The sequence below is a fragment of the Salarias fasciatus genome, chromosome 12 (genome assembly GCF_902148845.1).
Source record: "Salarias fasciatus chromosome 12, fSalaFa1.1, whole genome shotgun sequence".
Lineage (NCBI taxonomy): Eukaryota > Metazoa > Chordata > Actinopteri > Blenniiformes > Blenniidae > Salarias > Salarias fasciatus.
Window position 1 is genome coordinate 19,983,547 of NC_043756.1, and position 22,563 is coordinate 20,006,109.

Below are 22,563 nucleotides of genomic sequence, written 5' to 3' on the forward strand. Positions count from 1 at the left end.
TTTCTAACGAATTTCCCCCCATTGGGACAGTTCGGAAGGAGCCGCCCAGCGCGCTGCATCACGGCTGCCATCATCCTCATCCTCATCATCCTCATCCGGCTGCGCGTCCGCGCTCAGATCAGCCCTCCCCTTTTACGCACAGCGGCGCGCGGATAAAAGCTGGAAACAGAGGGATAACGAGCTCAGTCCCGAAAATCACACGGACTCTGAATCCTCACCGACGATCGACAAAGGCTTTCTGTTCGGTAAGATCGGTTCATTTCATTTCAGTCTCTCTGGAAGCTGTCATAATACAGGTTTTTGCGCACAAGGATGCTTTTTTTTTCCTGCAACAGCTGCAGGTTTCTCCGTGTCTGACACCTCAGTCTGACTGTTATCAATATTTTAGGTTAAGTAACAATTATATTAGTATTTCATATTGCACACGACTAGTTATCAAAATAAGGAATTGTATGTATTTACTCATGTTGTTGTCAGAGTTGTTTTGTTTGAGAGATTACATTATTTTTGCTGTTTGTGCGTGTCTCTATCTATCTATCTATCTATCTATCTATCTATCTATCTATCTATCTATCTATCTATCTATCTACTGTTACTGCATATTTTACAAGAGTGCTTTCTGTGATTAGAGGAGACTGATTATTACCTTGTGTGTCTCACTCATGTGGCATCCCAACACTTTCTCACTCTGGCTTCAACAGACCTCTCTGCATCCACCTCCACCTGTTAGATCTGACAGGAATCTGAATTCCTTGACAGATACTTGCTTTCCATTCATGCCCACTCCTCGCTAAGTTTACTGTGCATGACTGAAAGTGCTGGTACTTTGAGTGTCTGCTTCTTGAAATGGTAAAATAATGATGATTTTGTAGGTAATAGTTGTGTGAGTATTGCTTCTGTTATGTGTACCACCTCGAGCCAGGCTGCTCATATCTGAGGTTCGGGTTCTTATCAGGTTCATTAGTTCGGGAACCTTCCCCCTGGAGTCTGTCTGTCAGCGCCGCTGACGTTCTACATTACGCTGATACTCTGTGCCGCTGAGAGAAAGTCAAGTTTGTATCTATTATCTGCATTCCTGGCAGTGTGGTGAGCTGGGTTTCTGCTTCTCACTGATGTTTGTGACTCACAGGCTCAGCATCTCGCATGTTAAAGCTTTAAGTTCAGAGTGGTCCAGACGGGGGTTAGTAGATGGTGGGAAAAACTGACCACAAGCTGACACATACAAAACAGAATTCTAGACTTCTAATTTGTAGACTTCAATTTAACCTCTTTAATCTCCTCGTCTTTATATCTGACAACAAGTTTGAGCTGCATACATTTTCTATAGCATTGATTAATATCAGTGTTTGAAAACACATCAGTGCCTTCCTCTGTCCCTGCAGCCCTGGGAGCCGGATGACTCAGTCGTAGTCATTCTCTTTCTGCTGACCGCTGAGATTTTATTTCCTCTCTCCTTCTTTATGCTCTTTCTCTCTCTCCTTTTTCTTTCTCCGATCTATCCATTCTTTCATCCTTCATGCTCTCTTTTAATTCATCCTCACCTCTCATGTCCTGCTATGTCTCACCTGCCCCCTTTTAACTGTGTAGCTGTTCGGCCCTGTCTGATAAGGAATTTGTGGTGTCATGTTGCACACAGGGGAGAAGCTGGAGGGAAACAATAGAGCTCTCTGTGCTTGGAGGGATTTTACAGAGCCAGATCACAGCTGGTGCACTGAAGCTTGACTGAAACCCCCCCAAGAAACCAATGCATAATGCCTTTTTAAGTAGCTTACTTACCAACACGAGATCACGTGTCATTAAACATCGTCAGAAATTCCTGTGAAGGCATCATAAATACCCGACCTGAAGCTCCTGCAGAGGTTTGTGAATACCAGGGATACATGCCAGGTTAAAACATGTCAGGAACAAGAATACACAGCATGTTTAAAATCCCCAAACTCTCCAAGAAATACTCTTTAAATAACAACTTAAGGGCTAAAGGAAATTTGTAAAGATGGAACAATGTCTGCAGTCAAGGTGTTTCCTCTTTCAATTCCCTATTGAGAGACACTGTGGGCAGTCTGCCCACCACAGCTTCTTTATTAAGTATCAATTTTGGAAATGACAAAAATGACTGACAGGAATGGTATTGTCAGACAAGAAGTGAAGTTTAAAATTGTACAGCTGTCGCAGTTTAGATTTTGTAGTCAGCTCTCGTCCTGACCTCTTCTGACATTTCTCACCTTGACAGTCTTTTCAAACGAAAATGGAGAATCTTGTCAGCTGCTTCATCATCATTACAAGTCCATGCTAATGGCTCAGCTCACCTCAAGATGTCAAAACCTCTGGTTAGCGCTTCACTCTAGTTGCTTGGACGTGGCACAAAAATCTGTGTGTGTCTGTGTGTCCTGACATCTGCATACTGAAGCAAAGTGCAGCATCTTCTGTGACTCACAGTCTGACCGCTCTCGTGCCAACAACGCTTTAATTTCTTCCATTCATATTTGACCCAATAACTCCGGCTGCAAACTTGGTGGTACGTGTTTGAACTATGAGCAGATTGGGTGTAACAGAGAAACGCATTAACCCTGTCCGTGCCGGCAGGATGCTGCTGAACACTGAAAGTACCCAAAGTGGGGCCTCCGCATGTGAGATAGACTTTAAAAAAGGGGTGGGATGAACATGTGTTCACGTCTGATGTGCGCATGTTGGTGTGTGTTTTTGTGTTGATATGCACACGCTTTTCCGGGGTCGGCGCTGGCTGCATGTTAGCAGGAAACACATGTTTTCAGCTGACAGGGCTTCAGAGAGGGGCGACTGAAAGGAGCTGAACAGCTGCCCAATGAACAGAAAGAAGACTGGCGTGTTGTTGTCGTCCAGCCGGTGAGGCTCGGTTTGGGGGGTAACAGCATAGGACAACAGGGTTTCCATTTGTTTGGAGTGAGAGCAGCTTCAAAGAGAGCGGTGCTCTCAGTGGTGAGTTTATCTTTCCAAAGTGAAATCCAGGGCGGGACACTCTGTTCATATATGAAGAATGAGCTGAATGAACAGTAAATCTTTGGGTTGATTAGCTCCACGTTCCTGAGCACTTTGTGTGACTTTATGTGTGTGTGGGATGGGAGAAGATTGTGAGTTTTTCCTACACTTTGAACACTTAAATCTCTTAACCAAGCAGCAGTTATTAAGTTTACACTTAGTAAACTCACAGAGAAATTAATGTAGCTCAGTGTAAAATTCCCCTAAATTGATGGAAAGTGTGTTGGTGTGTGTGTGTGTGTGTGTGTGTGTGTGTGTGGCTGCCAGCATACCTCTTCTACCCCTCTGAAGTGTAAAAACACAGCTTTCTATGAGCTCAGCGAGCCACAGAGTGTGAGTCAGTGGAGATCCAGCTGGAGGAGAGGAGCCGACAGAAGTGGCAAGTGTGTCGATGGTTTGCCGTTTACTGCTGCGTGTCTGGGTCAATGCATGCGTGTGTCTGTTGGGGAAGTTCCTTTTTGTTATTTTTAAATGTAGTCCTTTATATAGAGATTAGTTTTACTCTTCTGTGTGTCTGCTTTTTCCCATTTTTCCTTTCTGCTCCAATCCTTTGTTTGTGACTCATGTTTACTCACCCTTGATTGAGGAGGAGCAGACGGTTGACTCCTGAACTCTTTTCTGCACTCGTTTATTACTATAGAGGAACGAGCCTGGTGTATAACTTCTTTGTTAGGAATTAAAAACCAAAACAGAAGTTGTGTATTTTTCTCTCTCTGTCTGGGCTTTCCCGTTTCCTCTTACTATCTTTAAAACTTCCTTTTTTTGTCTCATCCAGCTGCTGTGTCGCTTTGTCAGAGCTGTCAGGATTGTGCAGACTCTCTCTTCTCTGTGTGGGATGCCTTTTATCGCTCCAGGATGGTTCAGATTGTGTTGTCTGATGTGGCGCTCGTTATCTGAGTTTGAACTGAGGGCAATGATAAGCTACTTCCTGTTTAGGAAAGTAGGAGAGAAAAAGTTGAATTATGATAAACGGCTTGTTCCAGTGGTATGTACACGTAAATAAATACAAGGGCGGAACTTGTAGGGGGGAACCGTGACAAGCAGCCCTTTTGAACTCATCGAGCTTCCTATGAGATTATCCTGGTGCAGGGTGGTAAAACTTCCCGTCTGACTCAAGAAGTTTCTTCAGCTTCGCGACCTTCAGGTTCCCACCGCCACCCCACGGTTTCCTCCACCCTTTCCTCTCCACAGGCCTCACTCTCCGGCAGGCGCAGGCTCAGAGGAAGGAAGCTGAACAGAGAAACAGTACGACCGGGAGAAGATGACCAGTGTAGAACTTTTTCCTGTAATTGTCGACTCACCGCTGAGGACAGATTTATAAAGACGGATTTACATAAACAATGAGCTCAATGCTTGAACTTTTCAAATCACTTCACTGGGCCGAAAGCTTTACAAGACAAGGAGGGGTGTTTCCTCTTGTCATTGTTGGCTGTGTTTTCATATTGATTGCTTGTGTGTGTGTGTTTTCGTATCATGACAAGCAAGGAACACTTAATTAAATCATAAGGAGCAATGCATGATTCACCTACGTAGGGCCATATGTCACTACATCATTTTCCTAAAAGAAGAAGCTTGGTGATTGTAGGATCTTCTCTCGGTTTATTAGATTGTCAGTGATGAGATATCCTCCCTACAGAATCATTTTGATGTATGTTTGTAACATCTATTCCTATTTCTCTTCCAGAAAACTGAAGACCACTTGAGATAGAGAGCAACTGAGCCATGACAAGATCACTTGAGCCATTAATTCTCCTCTGTGCTCTCTGCTGCTGCCTAGCGGGCAATGTGAGTAAGACCATGCAAAATACCTGCACAGTTGATATAAATACAGAAGGTGGTTTATGATGTACATAAGCAAAACTTTAATGTTTTTGCTTCAGTGCAGTTTAACTTGCATGATAATGCATGTTTTAAAACACACTTTAAAAAATGTAATTGATTAATTTTTGAGTGAAAAGTAACTTATGGAGAACTGAAGAATTTATTTTTAATCGTTCTGAGAATGTTTTCATGATTATGAGAACATCTGTCTCTCAGCTATCCTACCTTGAAAGAGCGAGCAGCTTCTTGTGTAATTATGAGGAAGCATTTCAAACTTACATCACTGTCTCCAGCAGCAGTATTATATTTGGCCAAAATGAGGGATTTCCTACTCTATGTGGATGTTAAAGTTTATAGAAGGATACTGGCTGCACGGGTTTGCAAACCAGCAGCGTGAAACCAGTCCCCGTGTCTGCTGCCCTGTGATTTACTGGCTTGCTCTGCTGCAGGTGGAACTGCTCCGCACTAAGAGAGGGACCCGTTTTTACAGAGGTGAGCCCGGCAGGCAGCCAGCTAGACGGACGCTTTTGATTATTCATGTCGAGAAGTCGTCACCCTCCCTTGACACCTCCTGTGAGCCTCACCACTCATTTGTTTGTCTCGCTTCATCACACCATCACAATCATCATGAGCACGATTACCAGGCTTTCTGCTCGTATGTCTGTTTGTCTGCATGATTGCAACATTTGGAAAAAAATTCTTTTTGTATTTATTTGTGTTTGATTGACTGCATACTTAATGTTTGTATCTGTATATGTGTGTGTGCATGTTTCCTCAGTACTGTGTGTGGATAGTGAGACGTCAGCCGTGCGTAGTTTCGGAGACACTTGGCTGCGATGGAGGGGGCCGCGTGTGGAGTATTGCCGTTGTGCGTTGAGAGGACGAGAGCTTTGTCATGTTGTACCTGTCACCAGTGAGTGTGGACACACAGACGCACAAACACAATCAGAATGTCACGTTGTTTTCTCTGTGAAATCATAATAATAATAATTTCAATGAGCACACTACGTCCCTCTGCTTGTGTAGCCGTCAGTCTGCCTGCCTGCCCTTCCTGACCTCTCCCTCTTTCATTATAACTCCTCTTTACCTCTAACCCGCTGTTGCAATCTCTGAAGATTATTTTCTTGTTGGCCTGCTTCGCTCATGTTTCCAAACCTTTGTTATTGCAGTGCATCCTAACGTGGAGCTCTTACGTTTCTGTCTTTTTGAGTGGGCGTAGTTTAGTCTGAGATAATTTGAAATGCTCCTGCCAGAGCAGCCCTTGCATGCACTTTCACCCCCATTGACGAACGCTGCAAAGCACAATTACTCTCCCACAGACAAATTACAACCACATTTTGCGTTCGCCGACCTCTGTGAGCTCATACTGCTGGGAGTGTTATTCTGAGCTCGAGCCTCAAGGAAATGTTGAAATAATAAATAGAAAACCCATTGCAGATGGCGTGAAACCAGTTTGCCTCTGGAAGGGCTCTGTTAGCATGAAAATATTTCAAATGTAAAGTTTTGACGATAGTATTAGTTAGAAGAGAGTCAGGCTCAACTATGTACAAACTTCTGCATATTCCTGAGGGTTTTATTTTGAAATGTCACAATTCTAATCCTCTTTCTGCGCAAGTGTTCATAGACAATCAAATGTATTCTGATCAATCAGACTGATCATGTGTCGAAGAACTGTATCTGACTAAATCACTGCTTTTTCCAGAGTGTTTTGTGTCTCAGTGCTACAACGGAGGGACATGTAAGGAGGCCGTGTACACCTCAGACTACATCTGCCAGTGTCCGCCCGGCTTCACCGGGACTCAGTGTGAGATCAGTAAGTGATCATTTTTGTTGCTGAAATGTGAGGAAGATGATAGTTTGATGTCTGACCTTCTGCAGTTTGCACGTTTTGCACACTTTTAGTGTGGAAACTCTTATCGTGTCAGAGAGTTTCAAAACTGCAATCATATTTTAGAATGCAAATACGTATACAGAAAATAAGCACAACTTTCACATTAAAGTAAGTGAAACCGTTTTATCATGTTGTCACTGCCAGCTATGGTTATGCCACTGATATTTTACAAAGATATCAACTTCTGCTTGCTGATCAGCACTAAAGCAGCAGTAAATCCTCGAACGCGTGGCCCGTAACACAACACTGATTAAAACTGAGTGACTCCTGATAAGGTCACAGTCTGACTGTGACTCATCCCGTCTCTGCCTCGGGCCTGCGGTTTGGAGAGGAGAAGAAGAGAGGATCATAAACTATGGAAATACATTCTGGGATATGAATGTTTTTGTTTCTGCGGTCAACCTTTGGGACACCCCACCCTCTCAGTGGGATAATTATCTGAACCCCAGTGGCCACAGCCAAGTGACCTTCGCCAAACAACGACAAATAATGTCGCCAGACTATAAATCTGAACGTGTTGTTTACGATCATTACAGTATATTTTTGGTCATTCTTTGAAACCACTAATGGAGTTATGTCATGAGTACTATTAGCTGAAACTACACATATTTTATAGGAAATTAAAATGTTTTCATAGTTTGTCTAAAATGAACAGTCTAAGATTTTAAACATCTAATAAACATGCTTTATTGTGTTGGAGTAAAAAGCTGATGTCAGTTATTAGGATGATATCAGTCTGCTATATAAAGATCTTGATCCAGTCTCTCGTTTGTTTGTTTCTCCAGACACGAATGAGAAGTGCATTGTGGGGCAGGGCGAAGGCTACCGCGGCACATGGAGCATCAGCCATTCTGGAGCCGAGTGCATCAACTGGAACTCCACGTCTCTCAGAGGAAGGAGGTTCACGGCGAGGAAAATAGACGCCAGCAGCCTCGGACTGGGCAACCACAACTTCTGCAGGTGCGTATGTGAAGTAGTTTTTAATTCTCAGCATGCTAATTGTAGTCTAATTAGAAAACCGGAGTCACTCGGAAGGACACAAGCTGAATTGTTTGTCAAAATAAAGCAAAGTTTACAAACCGTCATCCTCATCAACGACTGAAGAGGGAACATACAAAAAAATCAACATGAGAGCAAACAGCATCCCAAAAGTTTAGCTTGTAGTAAATGATCTGGCCACAACGCTCCCCAGCTCCCTCTTCTCATTTCCTGTCCTGCCATCGGCTATCCCATCCATCCGGAAGGTTCTTCCCAGAAATCTCATTTCGCTGGAGCTTGTCAGGCGGAGACATGTGGTGGCCGGGAGCTTAGAGAAGTACTCGGGATCCAGAGTTTATGTGTTGAAATCACACAGCTGATGTGTTTCCCTGAGCATGACCCTTAACCCCCATCAGCTCCCCATAGCACTGTAATGTGTCTGCACTTCTGCACCCTTGAAATAGGAGTGGACAATGTGGAAAATTATTATTTTTAATTTACTTAGTAGGTACTGTCTGGTTTCTATATGAGCCTTTATCATGTTTACTGATCAGCATTATCTCCCATTTTGCCCCCAGGAACCCCGACAATGACGACACACCCTGGTGTTACGTCTATAAAGGCACCCAGATCGTCTGGGAGTTCTGCTCCCTGCCCAAATGCCCCGAAGGTACAGATTTAGATTTCAAACAGAAAAATATGAAAACCCGAGACGCCATCATTGAAATATTCATTCTGTCATGTTTTCATTTGGTTTTTGGAGCAGATCAGTACAAAGATTGTGTGACCGGTTCCGGTGAGTTGTACAGAGGCACGACGTCCGTCACGAAGAGCGGCTCTCGCTGTCTGCCGTGGGACTCGCCAGCTGTCAGGCACAAGAACAACAACGCTTGGAGATCGGATGCACTGGAGCTGGGCCTGGGCAGCCACAGTTTCTGCAGGTTTGGCTGCCAGGAGGACACATGTGGTGAATGTCCCCCTTTGTGCCGAATAAAATGCCAGAGTATTTTCTTTGTTCATCCAAAAGGAATCCAGACGGAGACGTGGGTCCGTGGTGCCACACCTACAAAAACATGCAGCTGACCTGGGAACTCTGCAGCATCCCCAAATGTGGTGAGTACCCCTCATTTCCTCATCTTTTGTTTTTTCTCCACATCAAATAGTTTGGCTGAGTGTGACACCACCAATGATAGAAAGGTTGAGACGACATATGAGATAACATACTTTTTGTTATTGCAGCAAGACGTCCCTCCATCATCACCACTCTCGGTCCACGAGCTCCGATCACGAACAATAACGGAGGTAGGCCACCTTCTTATGGAGTGAAAATCACTTCCCATATAGCCACGACTCATCCACTTGCTATTTGCTACGATTTCTAACCGTGCAAACTGTGGCGTCTGTAGCGACGTGTGGCCAGCGTTTGGACAACACCCTGAACCGGCCAACGTTCCGCCTGTACGGCGGGCGGGTGAGCGACATCACAGAGCAGCCGTGGCAGGCGGCCATCAACGTGTACCAGGCCCGGCACAAACAGCACTTCTTCAGATGCGGAGGGATCCTCATCGACTCCTGCTGGGTCCTGTCTGCCGCTCACTGCTTTGAGGACAGGTTGGGATGATTAACACGTCTCCTGATTCTGTCGGGACTGTGCTGAACGGCCAGAGGAGAAAAGTTATGTTCTCTTTTATAATTTCAGAGAAAAAGCGGAAAAATTGCAAGTGGTCTTGGGAAGGACGTTTCGGAAACAGAACTCCAGCAGCGAGCAGATTTTCAAAGTGGAGAAATACTGGATCCACGAGGGCTTTGACAGCGAATCGTATGACAACGACATCGGTGAGACAGCCGTTTGATATACACTCAGCAAACACTTCATTCAGAAGAACTGTGCCATCTTGCAAAGGCCAACAGAACAACCCTGCTATAAAACTTATTTTGATGCAAGCCAGTACATTTCCATCTTGCTGTGAAAAAGCCAGATTGCCTCACTGTCATAAATATGTCAAATTCTAATGAGCCTCATCGTGAGCTTTGTCATGCACCAGCATTAAACCAGAGTGTGACTCTTTTGTCACAGATTTTCTTTTTCCCCCAGCAGTGATGATATGGAAGTTTAAGTGGGCAGCATCAGACATTTTCCCAGTGCATTACAGTGACTTTCCTTTGGTCGCTCTCCACTTGCAGCTATTTTGAAGCTGGAGACGGATATTGGCATGTGTGCTGTAAACTCTCCGGAGGTTTTCCCGGCGTGTTTGCCTGAACGCGGGCTGGCGCTGCCTGACTGGACGGAGTGTGAGATCTCAGGCTATGGAAAGGACGCAGAATGTAAGCAAACATGACACCTATTTCACCGCATTTTACAAGGAATGTAGCTGTTACTGTTCTATATTGTCCTCCAGAGGGCAGCAGAGGCATTATACAGAATCACTGATTTGAAACTCTCTCTATATACAGTTTCTCCAATGTTCTCTGAGCGAGTGAAGAGAGGATACGTGCGCCTGTGGCCCAAAGAGCGCTGCGTCCCTGATGTGCTGTCAGGACGCAAAGTCACCGCTAACATGCTGTGTGCAGGCGACACTCGGGGACTGGACGATGCCTGCAAGGTGAGAAAACCCGCTTTTAGCCATAAATCTCCTTATTCTATCACTGCTGGGAACATTTCTTGATCCGGTTTTTATTTTCCCTCACTCACAGGGAGACTCCGGCGGTCCCCTCGTCTGTCGAAACAACGACAGGATGACTCTGATGGGTGTGATCAGCTGGGGCGTCGGGTGCGGCCAGAAGGAAACGCCCGGCGTTTACACCCGAGTCACGCAGTACATCGACTGGATCAACAGCAAAATCAAGGCAAATCCCGTTTAAATGAAGAAAAAAAATCCCAAAGAAGGTGTTGAGTGGCCATCACTATAAACATGGTGTTTGAAGCGAATGGTTTATCATTCAGAAGATAGACAGAGAGGTCCACAGGGGTGCGGTCCTGCACAGAGCTTCAGTGGATCTACGTCCAGGCAGATGGGAGCTTTCCTCCGGCGGGTCCACTCCCGCTGAGACACACAGGAAGAACCTCAACCACGAGTTTACATACTCACCGTAGCTCTACATTCTCAAGTGTCTTATTTCTTACTGTGTTGAATGTGACAGTATCTGAGGGCAGAAACAGGGAACCCACTAGTTTTCCTCCTTCTGGGCCATTTTATGAATTTGATAGTATTTTCTGTGTCTTTTACAGCCTACGAGGTCTGTTTTCTCAGGCAGGCTCAGGTAGTTTGAATAAGAATTATACGTTGATGCTTTGTTTCTTTGAGGCTGGCTATAAGCTGGTTTTTACAACATTGTCACAGGGGAATATCCCTCCTCTACAGAGGTGTTTGATGTGCACAGGGCAGTAAATCACATGGCTGTGCTCTTCCAAAGGGCATTCCTGTACGTTGAGTGACAGAATTAAGATTTAAGGCTGTATTGCTTAATGAGTTCAATGGGAAATGCTCTGCAAATACTCATTAGGGCTTCATCCAAACCACAAAATGTATCTGCTGGTTCAGATTCAGCTTTTTTTTTTAGCAAGTTTCATACTTAAGCTCACTGCCACCTCATAGATGAGCGTATAGTTGGACAGATAGGAACAGGAAGCATCCAAAAAAAGGCTCAACAGGAGAGCTGAAGTAATTTGTTCTCTTCATGCTTTATACCCGAGTTCTCCTTCACCTGACACCTGGGTTGACCCCAGCATGTGTGTACCCTGCATATTCTCTGATCATTGACTTTATATTGAAACGTTGTTTTTTTTTCATCAGTTTTTCATTAAACTGCATATTGATTGCAACTTTATAACAAGCTTGCTTCACTCTGTGATAGATTCTGGAGGGACACTGTGTTCTAGATGTTTTATACTAAGTTAATATTTATGTGCGTTTTACACTGTTTTGTAGAATATGTTAAGTCTGTGTACTGCAACCTAATAATTTATTGTCAATACCATTGTAACCCCATAATACAACATCCTCCTTTTTCAATAAAGTGATTTGAAACAAATCGTTTCATACTTTTGAGTTTCAATTTTTTTTTTTTAATGCTCAGTCACATACATGTCCATTAAACGCTTTTCAGAGGGACTTTTAGCCAAATGGTGTGACGGCAAGTTACAAATAGTTCACACTGAGTTCACTGAAACCATTCATTTTCTCATTTTCTGAACTGCTTACAATTTCAGTTTGAAGGGGTGATCAGTAAAATGTGAGCAGTAATGAGTTGCAGGAGGCCACATCTGCGTGAAAGCAGGGACATTCGGAGCAGCACATGAGCAGTGCAGCCGCTTGTCTGAAAGCAAACAGCGGAGGGGCAGGTGAGCCTGAGTTTGTGATACAGGTAGGAAATGCAAATGAGCTGAGTTAGAGCCGCTTCAGGTTCTCACTCTATCACAAGCTTTCGGTGTCTGGAGCTACTCACACACCGCAGCTGATACCAAAAGATTCCTGCAGCCGAGGCTTGACTTCATCTGCTCAGAATGGTAAACTGTTTCAGTATCTTTCTAATCTACTGTAGTTTACACCGATCACATTGGGTGGAGTCGGGAGGAAGTGTGCAAATGTTTTTCAAGCTTTCTGTCAACCTGTTGTGTGAATATATTTATTCCATCAATGTTTTTCTTATCGAGTTGTGAATAATGGGAAAGATATGATAGAAACTAGACTGGCGATGTTGAGGTTATATCGGAGTGTGAAAGCAAACAGAAAAAAGATATCTCAGAGAACCTGGGTTTATAGATAACTCAAGGCCAAATGTTTACCCTCAATCAGTTTAGAATATGCTAGAAATGTCCTGTAAAATATGAAATGATTTCATTAAGCTTTCTGTTTGCTTTTTACATTGAGAAAAAGTTATTCATTATTATTCTTTCTGGAAAAACTCAGTCATTCCAGTTTAAAAAAGGAAAAAACTTGTCATAATTCTATAACACAGATCTTGAAAAGAAAAACTAAGTTAAAGTTCCTGTTGCACACAGCTAAAAATTCATGCAAACAAGAAGTTTTGTTATTGAGAACAAACACTGAAAAGCAAAGATAAGATCCAACCAGTGGCACAATGAAAGCGGTAAGAGCTGTCGCTTCACAACGTTCAGGTCCAGTTGAATGTTTTTCTTTCTGTGTGGAGTTTGCATGTTCTCCCCGTATGTGTATGGTTTTTCCTCCCACAGTTCAGAAACATATTTGCCCCATTATAGATTGATAACCTGTTGAGGGTGTAGAGAATGAATAGATGGATGAAGATCAGGTCTTGCAATACTCCAAAACCATTCCCAACAACGATCATAATTTTAGAATTTGGTTTACTTATAGACTCTTAAAAAATACTTTATACGTCCATTGACCAGGTATGGTATAGTTGCAGGTGTTATTGATATTACAGATAATCCCTCTCTCTCAGGTGACATATTTGACTGCTACATTTTTTGTCCTGTTTTGCATCAGATTTTACTCCACCGCTGCGTGACTCTTCCGTTTTCCTGCGGTTGGCTGTCTGAGCCACTGATAGCACTTTCCTTTGTGGCTGTGACTAAACATTTACACCAGAGAAATGTTACAACAGCAGTCCACAATTCAACGCTGCAGCTGACACAAAGCAGAGCACTGTCACAGTAGCCTGACCTGACTCTGAAATATACCGATTTTCAGAACTGCTGCAGGTGGAAAAATCCATAAATAGCTGGGGGGAGTAATGTGGGCTCTTTGTCTCATCGCCTCTCACCTGCTGCTCATTTATCAACAGTGCAGCAACTGTTAACTGGCATGTTGTTACCCAATATGTGAGGCTGAAAACAAACCCTCCCCCCACTGCTGTCTGTCGGTCCATAATCATTTACTTCATATCAACACTTCCTCTACGGCCACCTGATAAAGTCAATTCTACTTCCTGGTTTCGTTTGACGTGCACATTAATCTGCTTCTGTTGCATCACTGCACTGGAACTGCGCTGTTGTTTCATGTGCTTTTTCAATTGAGTTTTGCTTGCAATTTTTTTTTTAACTTTATCATAGTGGTGTTTAAGCATCAGAGATTATCTGGAGAACAAAAACCCAAACAATCAGTGGGTAAAAGAGTGAAGTATTTGAGGTCATACTTCTAATACCCTAAAGAATCACTCACATCACAGCAATGTGCATCTCTCTGTGATGTGCTGAAATGAATACCAGTTTTATTTTATGTCCAAGTCTGTAAGTCTGTGATCAAGAAACTCAAATGTGTCATTTACAATTGATATTTCAATAAACAAAGTTTGGGAGGATGTTTCTCTGTCCCGCATAAATTATATACTCCATTATTCACAAGAAAAAAGAAATTGGTGAACATTAAAATAAATACTTAACATAATCAAAAGCTAATTTTTAGAACTGTTGTCACATCTAAACACATTTTCATGGGTGCTTACAGATGTGACAGCATTAAAAAAAAAGAAATAAACAGGATTTGCAATGGTAAAACTTTCTCCATAACAATAGTGAAAAAACGTTAAACACATAACAACATATTCTTCTGTTAGTTAGTTCAGTGAAATCAAAACATCACTTTTGAGTTACTTCTACTGCTACCTTACATCATATGGTCATTTTTTTAATTATCATAAAGACAGCGCAAACTGTCTCTTGTGATTGTGACATGTGATGAGGTATTTTTACTTTGCTAGTGCACTTAACTTGGTTTTCTCATTAGTCTTTATTTCTGATGACATTTCACTTTTACTGATATCTCTACACACACCCATCTGAACCTTCTCCTCCTTAAAACTGGCCCAGTGAAAAGATCAGAGCAGGCGATTTTAACAGTTACTGAATTTCCCACAAAGTCTCAAATTCTGTTTTTTTTTCTTCCCTACTGGGCTGTCAATAAAAAAAACAGAAATAATTATTCTGTGTATTTGCTTCTGCTTTGCTTCTGTTGCTTCGGTCCTCTGCAGTGATGCAGTGTTACTGAGGAGTTTATAAAGTTTTTACTGTTCCTCACCAAATAAAGCTCTCTTGTAAAAAGTGAAGCTCTACTGAAAGAGCCGCCTCTGACTCAGACTGACAGATGAAGCTGATGGTTAACTGGAAGTAAATCATTGCTAAACAGACATACAGTGAGACAGTGGCTGGTTTGTGGTCATCAGTGTTCCCGTCCCTTCCACGACCTCACCAACTTTTACACATTCTTTTGTCTTTCAGAGCTTCTTTGGAAAACTCAAGAACCTGTGAGTACACAACAAAATATAAAAAAACTAAAAACAAAAAACAAAAAAAGCTTCATGTCTTTGCCATTCAAGTATGATATACAAAATGTGATGTACTGCAGCAGATATTTTGTGACCCTTGTTTCTCTACTTCTTCTCAGGCACAGTGGACCTCCAGCCCCCCCTAGAAGGACAGGTGGAACTTACATTCTGTGTGAAAAAAATAATCTTCAAGCTTGTTTTTTTGTATTATAAATTGAATTTATATATTTCAGATAACAATGCAGACTTTGGGTGGCCACAGGATGAATTTGTAAGTACAAATTCTTCACATCGGCAAAGGTTTCATTGGTTTTTCAGTAGTTTCGTGGATTATGTTGTTCTCCAAACCACAGCCATGCATCACAGAACTGATAACATCCTCACTATCCATCTACTTAACAATAATGTTGTAATTACTCCATATCTACACTCCATGTTTCCACAGCTGATCATGAGATAAGGTGGGATACAATCAATCACCGTGCAATAATAATGTGCCAGTTATTGAACTGTTTCTGACCTATCTGTCCTCGTGGCAGGACGATGATGATGGTGACATGTATGAAGTCCCTCCATGTCCGCCGGGTGTGAATATCCCGCAGAGACAAGTGGAGGAGAACCCATACCTGGGTAACAACGCCGTGCTGAGTGTTAACGGCGCAAAAGAATCAAGTAAAACAGTTTTAAACCCACTGCTCGGCACAAACTATTCAGGAAAACTTCAACCCAACCCTTCCTTAAAACTCTGTTAATCTGTGCTCTGCTTTGCAGGGAGAATGTCTGAATGCGCTCATCCATCCAGACCAAGCAAACCCCCGGTAAACTGTGTCTGTTGAGTATAAAGGAGCATGTTTCTGTAACAACTTTACTTCTGGCAGGTTAGGGGAGGGTTGTGCATACATGCTTCTATCTACTTTCACAAATTAATAGTTTTTTTTCGGTGACAAGTAGGTAATCCCAATAGCTTTTTTTAAGGAATTAACTAGAAATGAAGTTTGGATTTTCTGTAAACTAATTTCATCTGTGTTATCTAGAAACCTCAACCACGCAGCGATTTCCCTTTTGAACCCAACACTAAAAAACGTAAGTTTGTGTATTTTTTTCATGATTTGGTTAATTTATTGTGCAATGCTGTTTCCCTTTATGCTACACCTCCTTCTCTCATCCAGCGCCGAAGATTGACAGAAATGAAAAGCCGGGGAGGAAGAAAGTCCCTCCTGTTCCAGTTCCTGTGTCTGAGGAAGGTGAGTTATCAAATCTACAGACACAGAGAGGCCTCTGATACTTTGTTCTTCTGCATGAGGTGATAAAGTGACTGAATACAAAACTAAAAAGATTTGATTTTACAGTTTCTGTTGAAAATGACCATTTGACAAGATACACAACACCTGCAGTTTCATTTGTGTCTCTCAGGAAAAAAATGGTTTGGGAAAAGTAAATTCATGAAAAACTGTCCGAACAACTGTGTATCACAAATTCATGAAAAGACACAAATTCCAAAAAATGTGTCTGAATTTCTTTTCTACATTTTTTTGCTGTGAATTACTATGGACGTGGTTGTGTAGAGTTTCCTAGCCATTGTACTGTATAGTAGAAATGTTTCAGTCAGGTTGGGGAAAATTCCACAAATCTTCAGGAACACAAACTCGAACTTTGGTCTGCTTGAAGGTGGCACTGACTGCAGCTGACACTGAAACAAATGAGACAGCACCACCTGCTGTAGCTCCACTGAGCTGCACCCTAGACCTGAGTAAACCTCCTGAACTCAGTGTGCTGTGATATAAGTATTCGGCAATCAGCTACATTTTCTTTATAATAATGGGATTATAATCATCAATACGTTTTTTAGTAAACTGTTGTGCAAAGGAAAAATCATTCACACTGCATTATAATAGCGGTATTACTTAAAATGTTGCCATTATTTAAAGGTGGAACATTTTCTTGTTTGACCTTTCCCAGTTCTGACATGTTGAATGTCGTTTTGTTTGCCTATTGGCTTTGCTCCAAGTGTAAGTTCTGCTTTTTAAACATTTAGAGAAGAAAAGGCCCTGAATTATTAAGCATAATGGCCCATTCATAACGGCTATATCACGCTGGATATTACAAATAGTGATGGTGGAGCTAATTATAACTGAGAGATAATATATTTTGAGTTATATGCAAACTGATAATGTAATACGGTGGAAATAGTAGACGCTATTGGCTGGTGATATATGTTAGAAATACAGTTTATATACAAAAGTAAATAGTTGAAGTTATGCTGAAAAAATAGATGAGAAATTTCCTTTTTTTTTTTCTCATTTCACTAATTAATTCATGAGGGACATGAAAATGGGGCTGATTCTGCATGACAGTGTGAACCTCAGTCTATGCATGTGATCCCTGCCACAGATAACTAGTCGTGTTTTCTTTCTACATTTCAGATGTTTACCTGGATCCCAATGTAGAAGAGGTGATTTTAAATTGTAGTTTTTTTTCTTATTCTATTTCTTTTTGCTGTTGTGAATGGGGCAAAGGACAGACTTTATCTGGGGAGACCTTTCTGTTGGCAAACATGTTTATAAGTAGAACAAAATTAGAAGGAGAGCAGAACTGGATATGCGAATCTTCTGTTAGGGACCATTAAAGGTTATGATTTTAAAAGTTGCAGAGCTTGTTTTATATCAAATATATACATACTTGATGGTTTTTTTATATATATATATATTTTTTTTTAACTTCTATTGATTTTAATATTCAGTATCTTGCAGAATTACACTGGAATAAAAGCAGTGAATAGTTCTTTCACTCCCAAGCTGGAGATTTAACGTGCCTTTAATCTGTGGTCTAAATTCAGAGATGGAGCGTGGGTCTCAGTACAGAGGGGGCGGAGCATTCTCGACGGGCCCTCATGATAGTAATTTTACCATTCAAACAATCCCTCATGCTACCATCAAACAACACACTAATGCTCACTTTTATTGAGCCAAGCAAACCTCTATGCCTCAGAAAGCAGAATAAAGTCACAAACCAGTTCACAAACTTGTTCTGAAGAACAAATACACATATGCACGCACAAACACGCACACACACATACATACAAACAAATGCAGACTGACAGGCGTCAATCTCAGAGCGTCCGCTGTCCATGGTGCTGAAAGCTCAGAAGAAAAAAAAAAAACGGGCTACATCTGTACCATCTTTGATACAGCTTAAATATAAAATAAACACAGCTGGTCTAAAATTACACAATCTTTTCAGATAGATATAGAAACAGCTATCTATATCTTTTGGAATTCACGTATATTAGAAAAAAATAGAGGTCTCTTGTAGTTTAAAGCAACACAAGGCACATTCAAATAGGCAGGTGTTTAAGACCACAGCATTCTGATGAAGACAATATTTTGGAAGGTTTCACTGACTCACCAGTGGCTCCCATGTTAGGTTTGGGTAGTACCGCTAGCGGCTAGTATAGTGTTGAGCTGTTTAACTTCCCTTCAAAGAGCAAAGAAAAAACTTGTTAATGCCGCACAGCCAATCAGCGCTGGCTTACAGCTCTGATGCATTCATGGACAGTCGTAATGTAAGAATTGGCAAATTGGAGCCCACACTTATATGCGTATACCTTCTCGCACACACTGCACATCTTATTATAATAATTCATTTCCGATTAAATGTGAACACATCACATAAAACGGGCCCTATGACCTCGTGGGCCCTGGGCCGACCGCCCCCTTGCCCCCACTCTGGCTCGGCTACAGTCTAAATTGTTTCAAAAGGCCTGTTTAAGCAGTGCATAATACATAACTCACTGTAAATATAAAGATATCTTAAAGCTACTGTGGAGACTGAGGGCTGCACAGTCATGTAGAGGTTAGCACGGGAGTTTACATGTTTTTCATGTGCTCATATGTGTTTTCACTGGGTGATCCAGTGCTAATGCATTTGAGGCTAACCAGGGATTCTAAATTGTCCACAGGTGTGAATGTGAGTGTGTGTGACTATCTTCCTCTCTGGCTTTATTGTGGTGGATGTTGAGGCCTAGAACATGGAGCGAGTTGTGTGTTTATTAAACACACAACTGTACTTGTCACCATGGTGTTTATGATTCTATCTTTCAGGAAAACAACGATGATGTTTATTTAGAGCCAACAGAAGGTAGGTTACATTGTATTTTGAACATCACTGTTCAACGAGAGATTAAACGATTGACAGAACTCTCAAAAAAATCTCAAAATTTTATTTATAGATTATGTAAAATCTGGTTTAAAAATCAAAATTTCCTTTCTATGTGGTGCTCAGCATGTACTCCTCCCCCTCCTGGACCCAAGAGAATGCCTCTGCCTCCTAATACAACAGCTTTGTCTGCTCCTAAACCCATGTGAGTACATGTCTTTAAGACAATGACTCCCATTTGTTTAATATTCATCAGTAAAATGCATATATGATAGCTACAGTAGTGGCATTAAATAATAAACGTCTGCTCCTAAACATGCCATGAAATGATATAAGCTCACTGCCTGCAGAATGAAGCCTCCAGTTCCCCGAGCTACGTCTGTAAGTGTGTCTATTCATCTCAGTGTTCCGTCTCATAATTCTCTCAAGCTGAGCTTCCTACGAATTCATAGTTGGACTATCAGAAAGTTTTATCAGAAGTTTTCATTCCAACCCTATAGCTCTGTTTCCTCCACGGGATATTAAACTCAGCACAATGACACCGCGGTAATATTTACTTCCTCCCTTTCAGAATTCGTTCTTGCCATCCACGATGGACCTTAAAACAGGTCAGAATCTCATTTTCTTCACTGATTTTTAATTGCATGTGAAGAAAATAGCTATAAATATGAAGAGTATGGACATTGTCTCTGCAGCCCCTGCGGTACAAGAGAAACGAGCAGCTTTTCCCATCAAACACCCTCCGGTGATCAGCGTTAAGCCCGCTCTCTCTGCAAACCAGAGGGAAGTTAAACTCGGGTAAGAGCTGATGAATACAGAGAGGAAGGCAACGTTCTATCACACAGTCGAAACTGATGTTTAAAATAGTAAAACAGTAATTTGCATTAATTTCTAGGCCACTTTTTGTCACTGACCCCAAGTGTTCGTCTAAATTCATACATCAGAATTAAACCGGAGTGAATAACATCAGATATCTTTTTTTTTTTCCTCCCTCTAGCAATCCAAATCCTCCTATGCCAGACGCTAAGCCTGTGGGTAAGCTCGCGTTAAAAAAGTTCCCCTTTAAATCCCAGAGGGATGAATGCGATCACTTGGAACTCGCTTTGAAGCACAACTTTGTTAGAATGAAACTTTTTACACCATCAGGTTGTTTCCCACCAACTTGTCCTCTAACATGATTTATTGTCTGTTTAAAGTCTTCCCCAACGGTATGAGGATGACCAAACAATCCGGATATGAGGTAAGACACCGATCACGACAAGTAGACGGCACACAGCAAAAAGTAATGATTAACATCCCATTTATACTTAGTAAGAATTTACAAATAATAAACTTGACAAAAAGAAGGTGTAATAGTAACACAATACTCCAAAAAGTGTTTGTGTTGAAGCTAATTCTCCTCTGAGGAATAATTACGTATCAGAAATACTGCTTTAATTTAACTGTAAGTTATGTACTTGACACCTTGCACTCTGCCTCTTGATCACTGTTTTCTATATTGGGGAATGTTTATTACAGAACAGAGAGTGGTTTGCTGGAAACTGCAGCAGAAAAACAGCCGAGGATCTCTTGGAGAAAGTCAACAAGGTAAACCGCACAGAAACACGAGGCCTCGAGGGAGGTGTGTTACAGAGTCAATAGGGAAATCTGCTGAGTCTCCATTACAATGCAGTTAAATGTGAAACTAATCACATCGAGCCCTGACTCAGACACCTTCAGGGCTCTGCGTCTGCAACTTGTTTTCCAATTCCTCCACTCACTCTGTGTGACAGTCACTTGTTCCTGGGGTTATTTTATCCCTCACGTGTATTTGAACCTCAGTAATCTCATTTATATGTTGAAGCTTCATCTATTTAAAGTTTTCATCTCCACCTTTTTTTTTTTTTTTAATTCATCAACTTGGCTCTTTTTGCTGTTTTTGTAGGATGGAGCTTTCCTCATCCGACACAGCTCGGCCCAGAGCGTCCGCCAGCCGTACACCCTCGCTGTGCTCTACCAGCAGAAGGTGTACAACGTTCCCATCCGCTTTCTGGAGGATGCACAAGGCTACGCTCTCGGGAAAGAAGGGAAAAAGAGTGAAGAGGTGAGGACGGAGAGGAAGTGCACAGCCTCTGGTACCCAAATCAGTTTTTTTTTTTAGTTTTTTTTTTTTAAGGAATACGCATTGTTCCTCTCTGTCTTTCAGATTTTTCCCAGCCTGGATGAGATGGTTTCTCATCATGAAATTAACCAACTGCTTCTGATTGACAGCAAGAGCCAGGCCAAGCACACAGCACATTTAATTCACCCTGTGCGCCCTTAAAAATACAACATGACAAGTCTCTTCTACATCATGTTCCCATGAATCCTGAGTAAAAATGATGCTTTAGGGAGATTTACTTGAGAGTGCAATTACAACTTAATGAAAACAGTCTTGGGGCAGTGTAATATTAAGTGGGGGGAAAAAAACAATGCTGTGAGGGATGCTGAAAATGCTTGACACCAACCGCATGACATGTCAGAAACACTATTTAACAAAGAGTCACACAGTGTTTTTATGGGGATGTTTTCTTGCCATGTCTCATATTTGTCGTAATTTTTACATATTGCACAAAGCTGACTGTCCTTTCACCTTGTTACACAAACAGGCATCCAGTTTTCTTGTTTGGATAAAGAAATGGTTACTTTGCTGACGATTCTATTGAACTGACATTAGAAATGTAAACAAAACAGTAAACTTCTGCACGTTACGATGTATGAAACCATTTTACTATAACTTCAGCTGGCTGGTCGAGCCATGGGGTGTGACAGATGGAGAATGTGAAGTATGTTGAGACTGCTGAAGAGGTAAAATGTGCAACATACATGAAGTCATTTACATTACTTTTTACTCTTTCTAATCAATATCAACATTATGCACATGACTTTATTTACTATGATTGTGAATAAATGGTGTTCTCTATTTCATGTTGTAAAAATTCAGCACAAGAAAGCACAAAAAAGAAAGGATTTTATTGTGTATCCTCATGAATATTTAGTCTTGTTTTATTTTATTCGGGGTTTCTGTGGTGTCTAAAGGATTAAGTGCATTATGAGCGCTCCTCATCAGGGAGGGTTACTGGGAGCTGTTTATGTGTGGCTGTGGGCTGCCGGCCTGCAGCTGCTGACCAGACACTGGTGGTTACACCTGCTTCCTGTCAGGCTCAAACTGCCATCTCTGTGACCCAAACCATAAATCCTGAGGCTTGAGCACCACCTGGCAGAAAAATAAATATGTGATAATACTTGTGAAGGAATAAAAACATTATCATTATCCAATTCTGTGTGAAATAAATGTAACCTTTTGTGATCACCTCACTGTACCTACACTTTAAAACTGTGCATGGGATCATTAAGAAAAAAATTAATAAAACAATCACTGAGTAGTGCCATGAGTGATTTGTGATGGAGGGGTTCAAGGTTGAAGAGAAAACTCTGCA

At 41.7% G+C, this 22,563-nt stretch overlaps 2 protein-coding genes across 9 annotated transcripts; both read left to right on the plus strand.

Annotated features, from left to right (window-relative positions):
- The first annotated feature begins 130 nt into the window (after window positions 1–130).
- On the plus strand, window positions 131–11,739 carry plat (plasminogen activator, tissue). 4 transcript variants are annotated; one of them, XM_030105336.1, is made up of 15 exons: window positions 131–245; window positions 4,700–4,800; window positions 5,286–5,409; window positions 5,615–5,749; window positions 6,539–6,649; window positions 7,513–7,687; window positions 8,284–8,375; window positions 8,472–8,646; window positions 8,733–8,818; window positions 8,945–9,007; window positions 9,112–9,316; window positions 9,405–9,541; window positions 9,890–10,030; window positions 10,160–10,308; window positions 10,400–11,739. In XM_030105336.1, exons 2-15 carry the CDS (start codon window positions 4,738–4,740, stop codon window positions 10,565–10,567), a joined length of 1,824 nt encoding a protein of 607 aa, XP_029961196.1. In that variant the 5' UTR covers window positions 131–245; window positions 4,700–4,737; the 3' UTR covers window positions 10,568–11,739. The 4 variants fall into 4 exon arrangements, with proteins under 4 accessions (XP_029961196.1, XP_029961199.1, XP_029961198.1 ...); XM_030105339.1 differs by having other exon boundaries at window positions 5,286–5,328; XM_030105338.1 differs by lacking the exon at window positions 131–245 and adding an exon at window positions 2,751–2,862.
- A 377-nt stretch (window positions 11,740–12,116) lies between these two features.
- LOC115398820 (B-cell linker protein) lies at window positions 12,117–22,501 on the plus strand. 5 transcript variants are annotated; one of them, XM_030105789.1, is made up of 19 exons: window positions 12,117–12,212; window positions 14,904–14,929; window positions 15,070–15,104; window positions 15,184–15,221; window positions 15,490–15,622; window positions 15,722–15,768; window positions 15,985–16,033; window positions 16,120–16,194; window positions 17,374–17,402; window positions 19,051–19,087; window positions 19,232–19,310; window positions 19,456–19,486; window positions 19,677–19,713; window positions 19,801–19,903; window positions 20,103–20,140; window positions 20,302–20,345; window positions 20,624–20,692; window positions 21,030–21,188; window positions 21,291–22,501. In XM_030105789.1, the coding sequence occupies exons 1-19, from the start codon at window positions 12,210–12,212 to the stop codon at window positions 21,405–21,407; spliced, it is 1,149 nt and encodes a 382-aa protein (XP_029961649.1). In that variant the 5' UTR covers window positions 12,117–12,209; the 3' UTR covers window positions 21,408–22,501. The 5 variants fall into 5 exon arrangements, with proteins under 5 accessions (XP_029961649.1, XP_029961652.1, XP_029961650.1 ...); XM_030105790.1 differs by lacking the exon at window positions 12,117–12,212 and adding an exon at window positions 12,727–12,796 and having other exon boundaries at window positions 15,490–15,580; XM_030105788.1 differs by lacking the exon at window positions 12,117–12,212 and adding an exon at window positions 12,728–12,796.
- The last annotated feature ends 62 nt before the right edge of the window (window positions 22,502–22,563 follow it).

Bases quoted from the DNA above. Each gene is read 5' to 3' on its own strand.
- LOC115398820 (XM_030105788.1), top strand. The intron at 14,930-15,069 runs GTGAGTACACAA...ACTTCTTCTCAG, and splicing joins TTTGGAAAACTCAAGAACCT to GCACAGTGGACCTCCAGCCC. The intron at 15,222-15,489 runs GTAAGTACAAAT...TCCTCGTGGCAG, and splicing joins GGTGGCCACAGGATGAATTT to GACGATGATGATGGTGACAT.
- plat (XM_030105336.1), top strand. From the start codon at position 4,738: ATGACAAGATCACTTGAGCCATTAATTCTCCTCTGTGCTCTCTGCTGC. The intron at 6,650-7,512 runs GTAAGTGATCAT...TTGTTTCTCCAG, and splicing joins CGGGACTCAGTGTGAGATCA to ACACGAATGAGAAGTGCATT. The intron at 8,819-8,944 runs GTGAGTACCCCT...TTGTTATTGCAG, and splicing joins CTGCAGCATCCCCAAATGTG to CAAGACGTCCCTCCATCATC.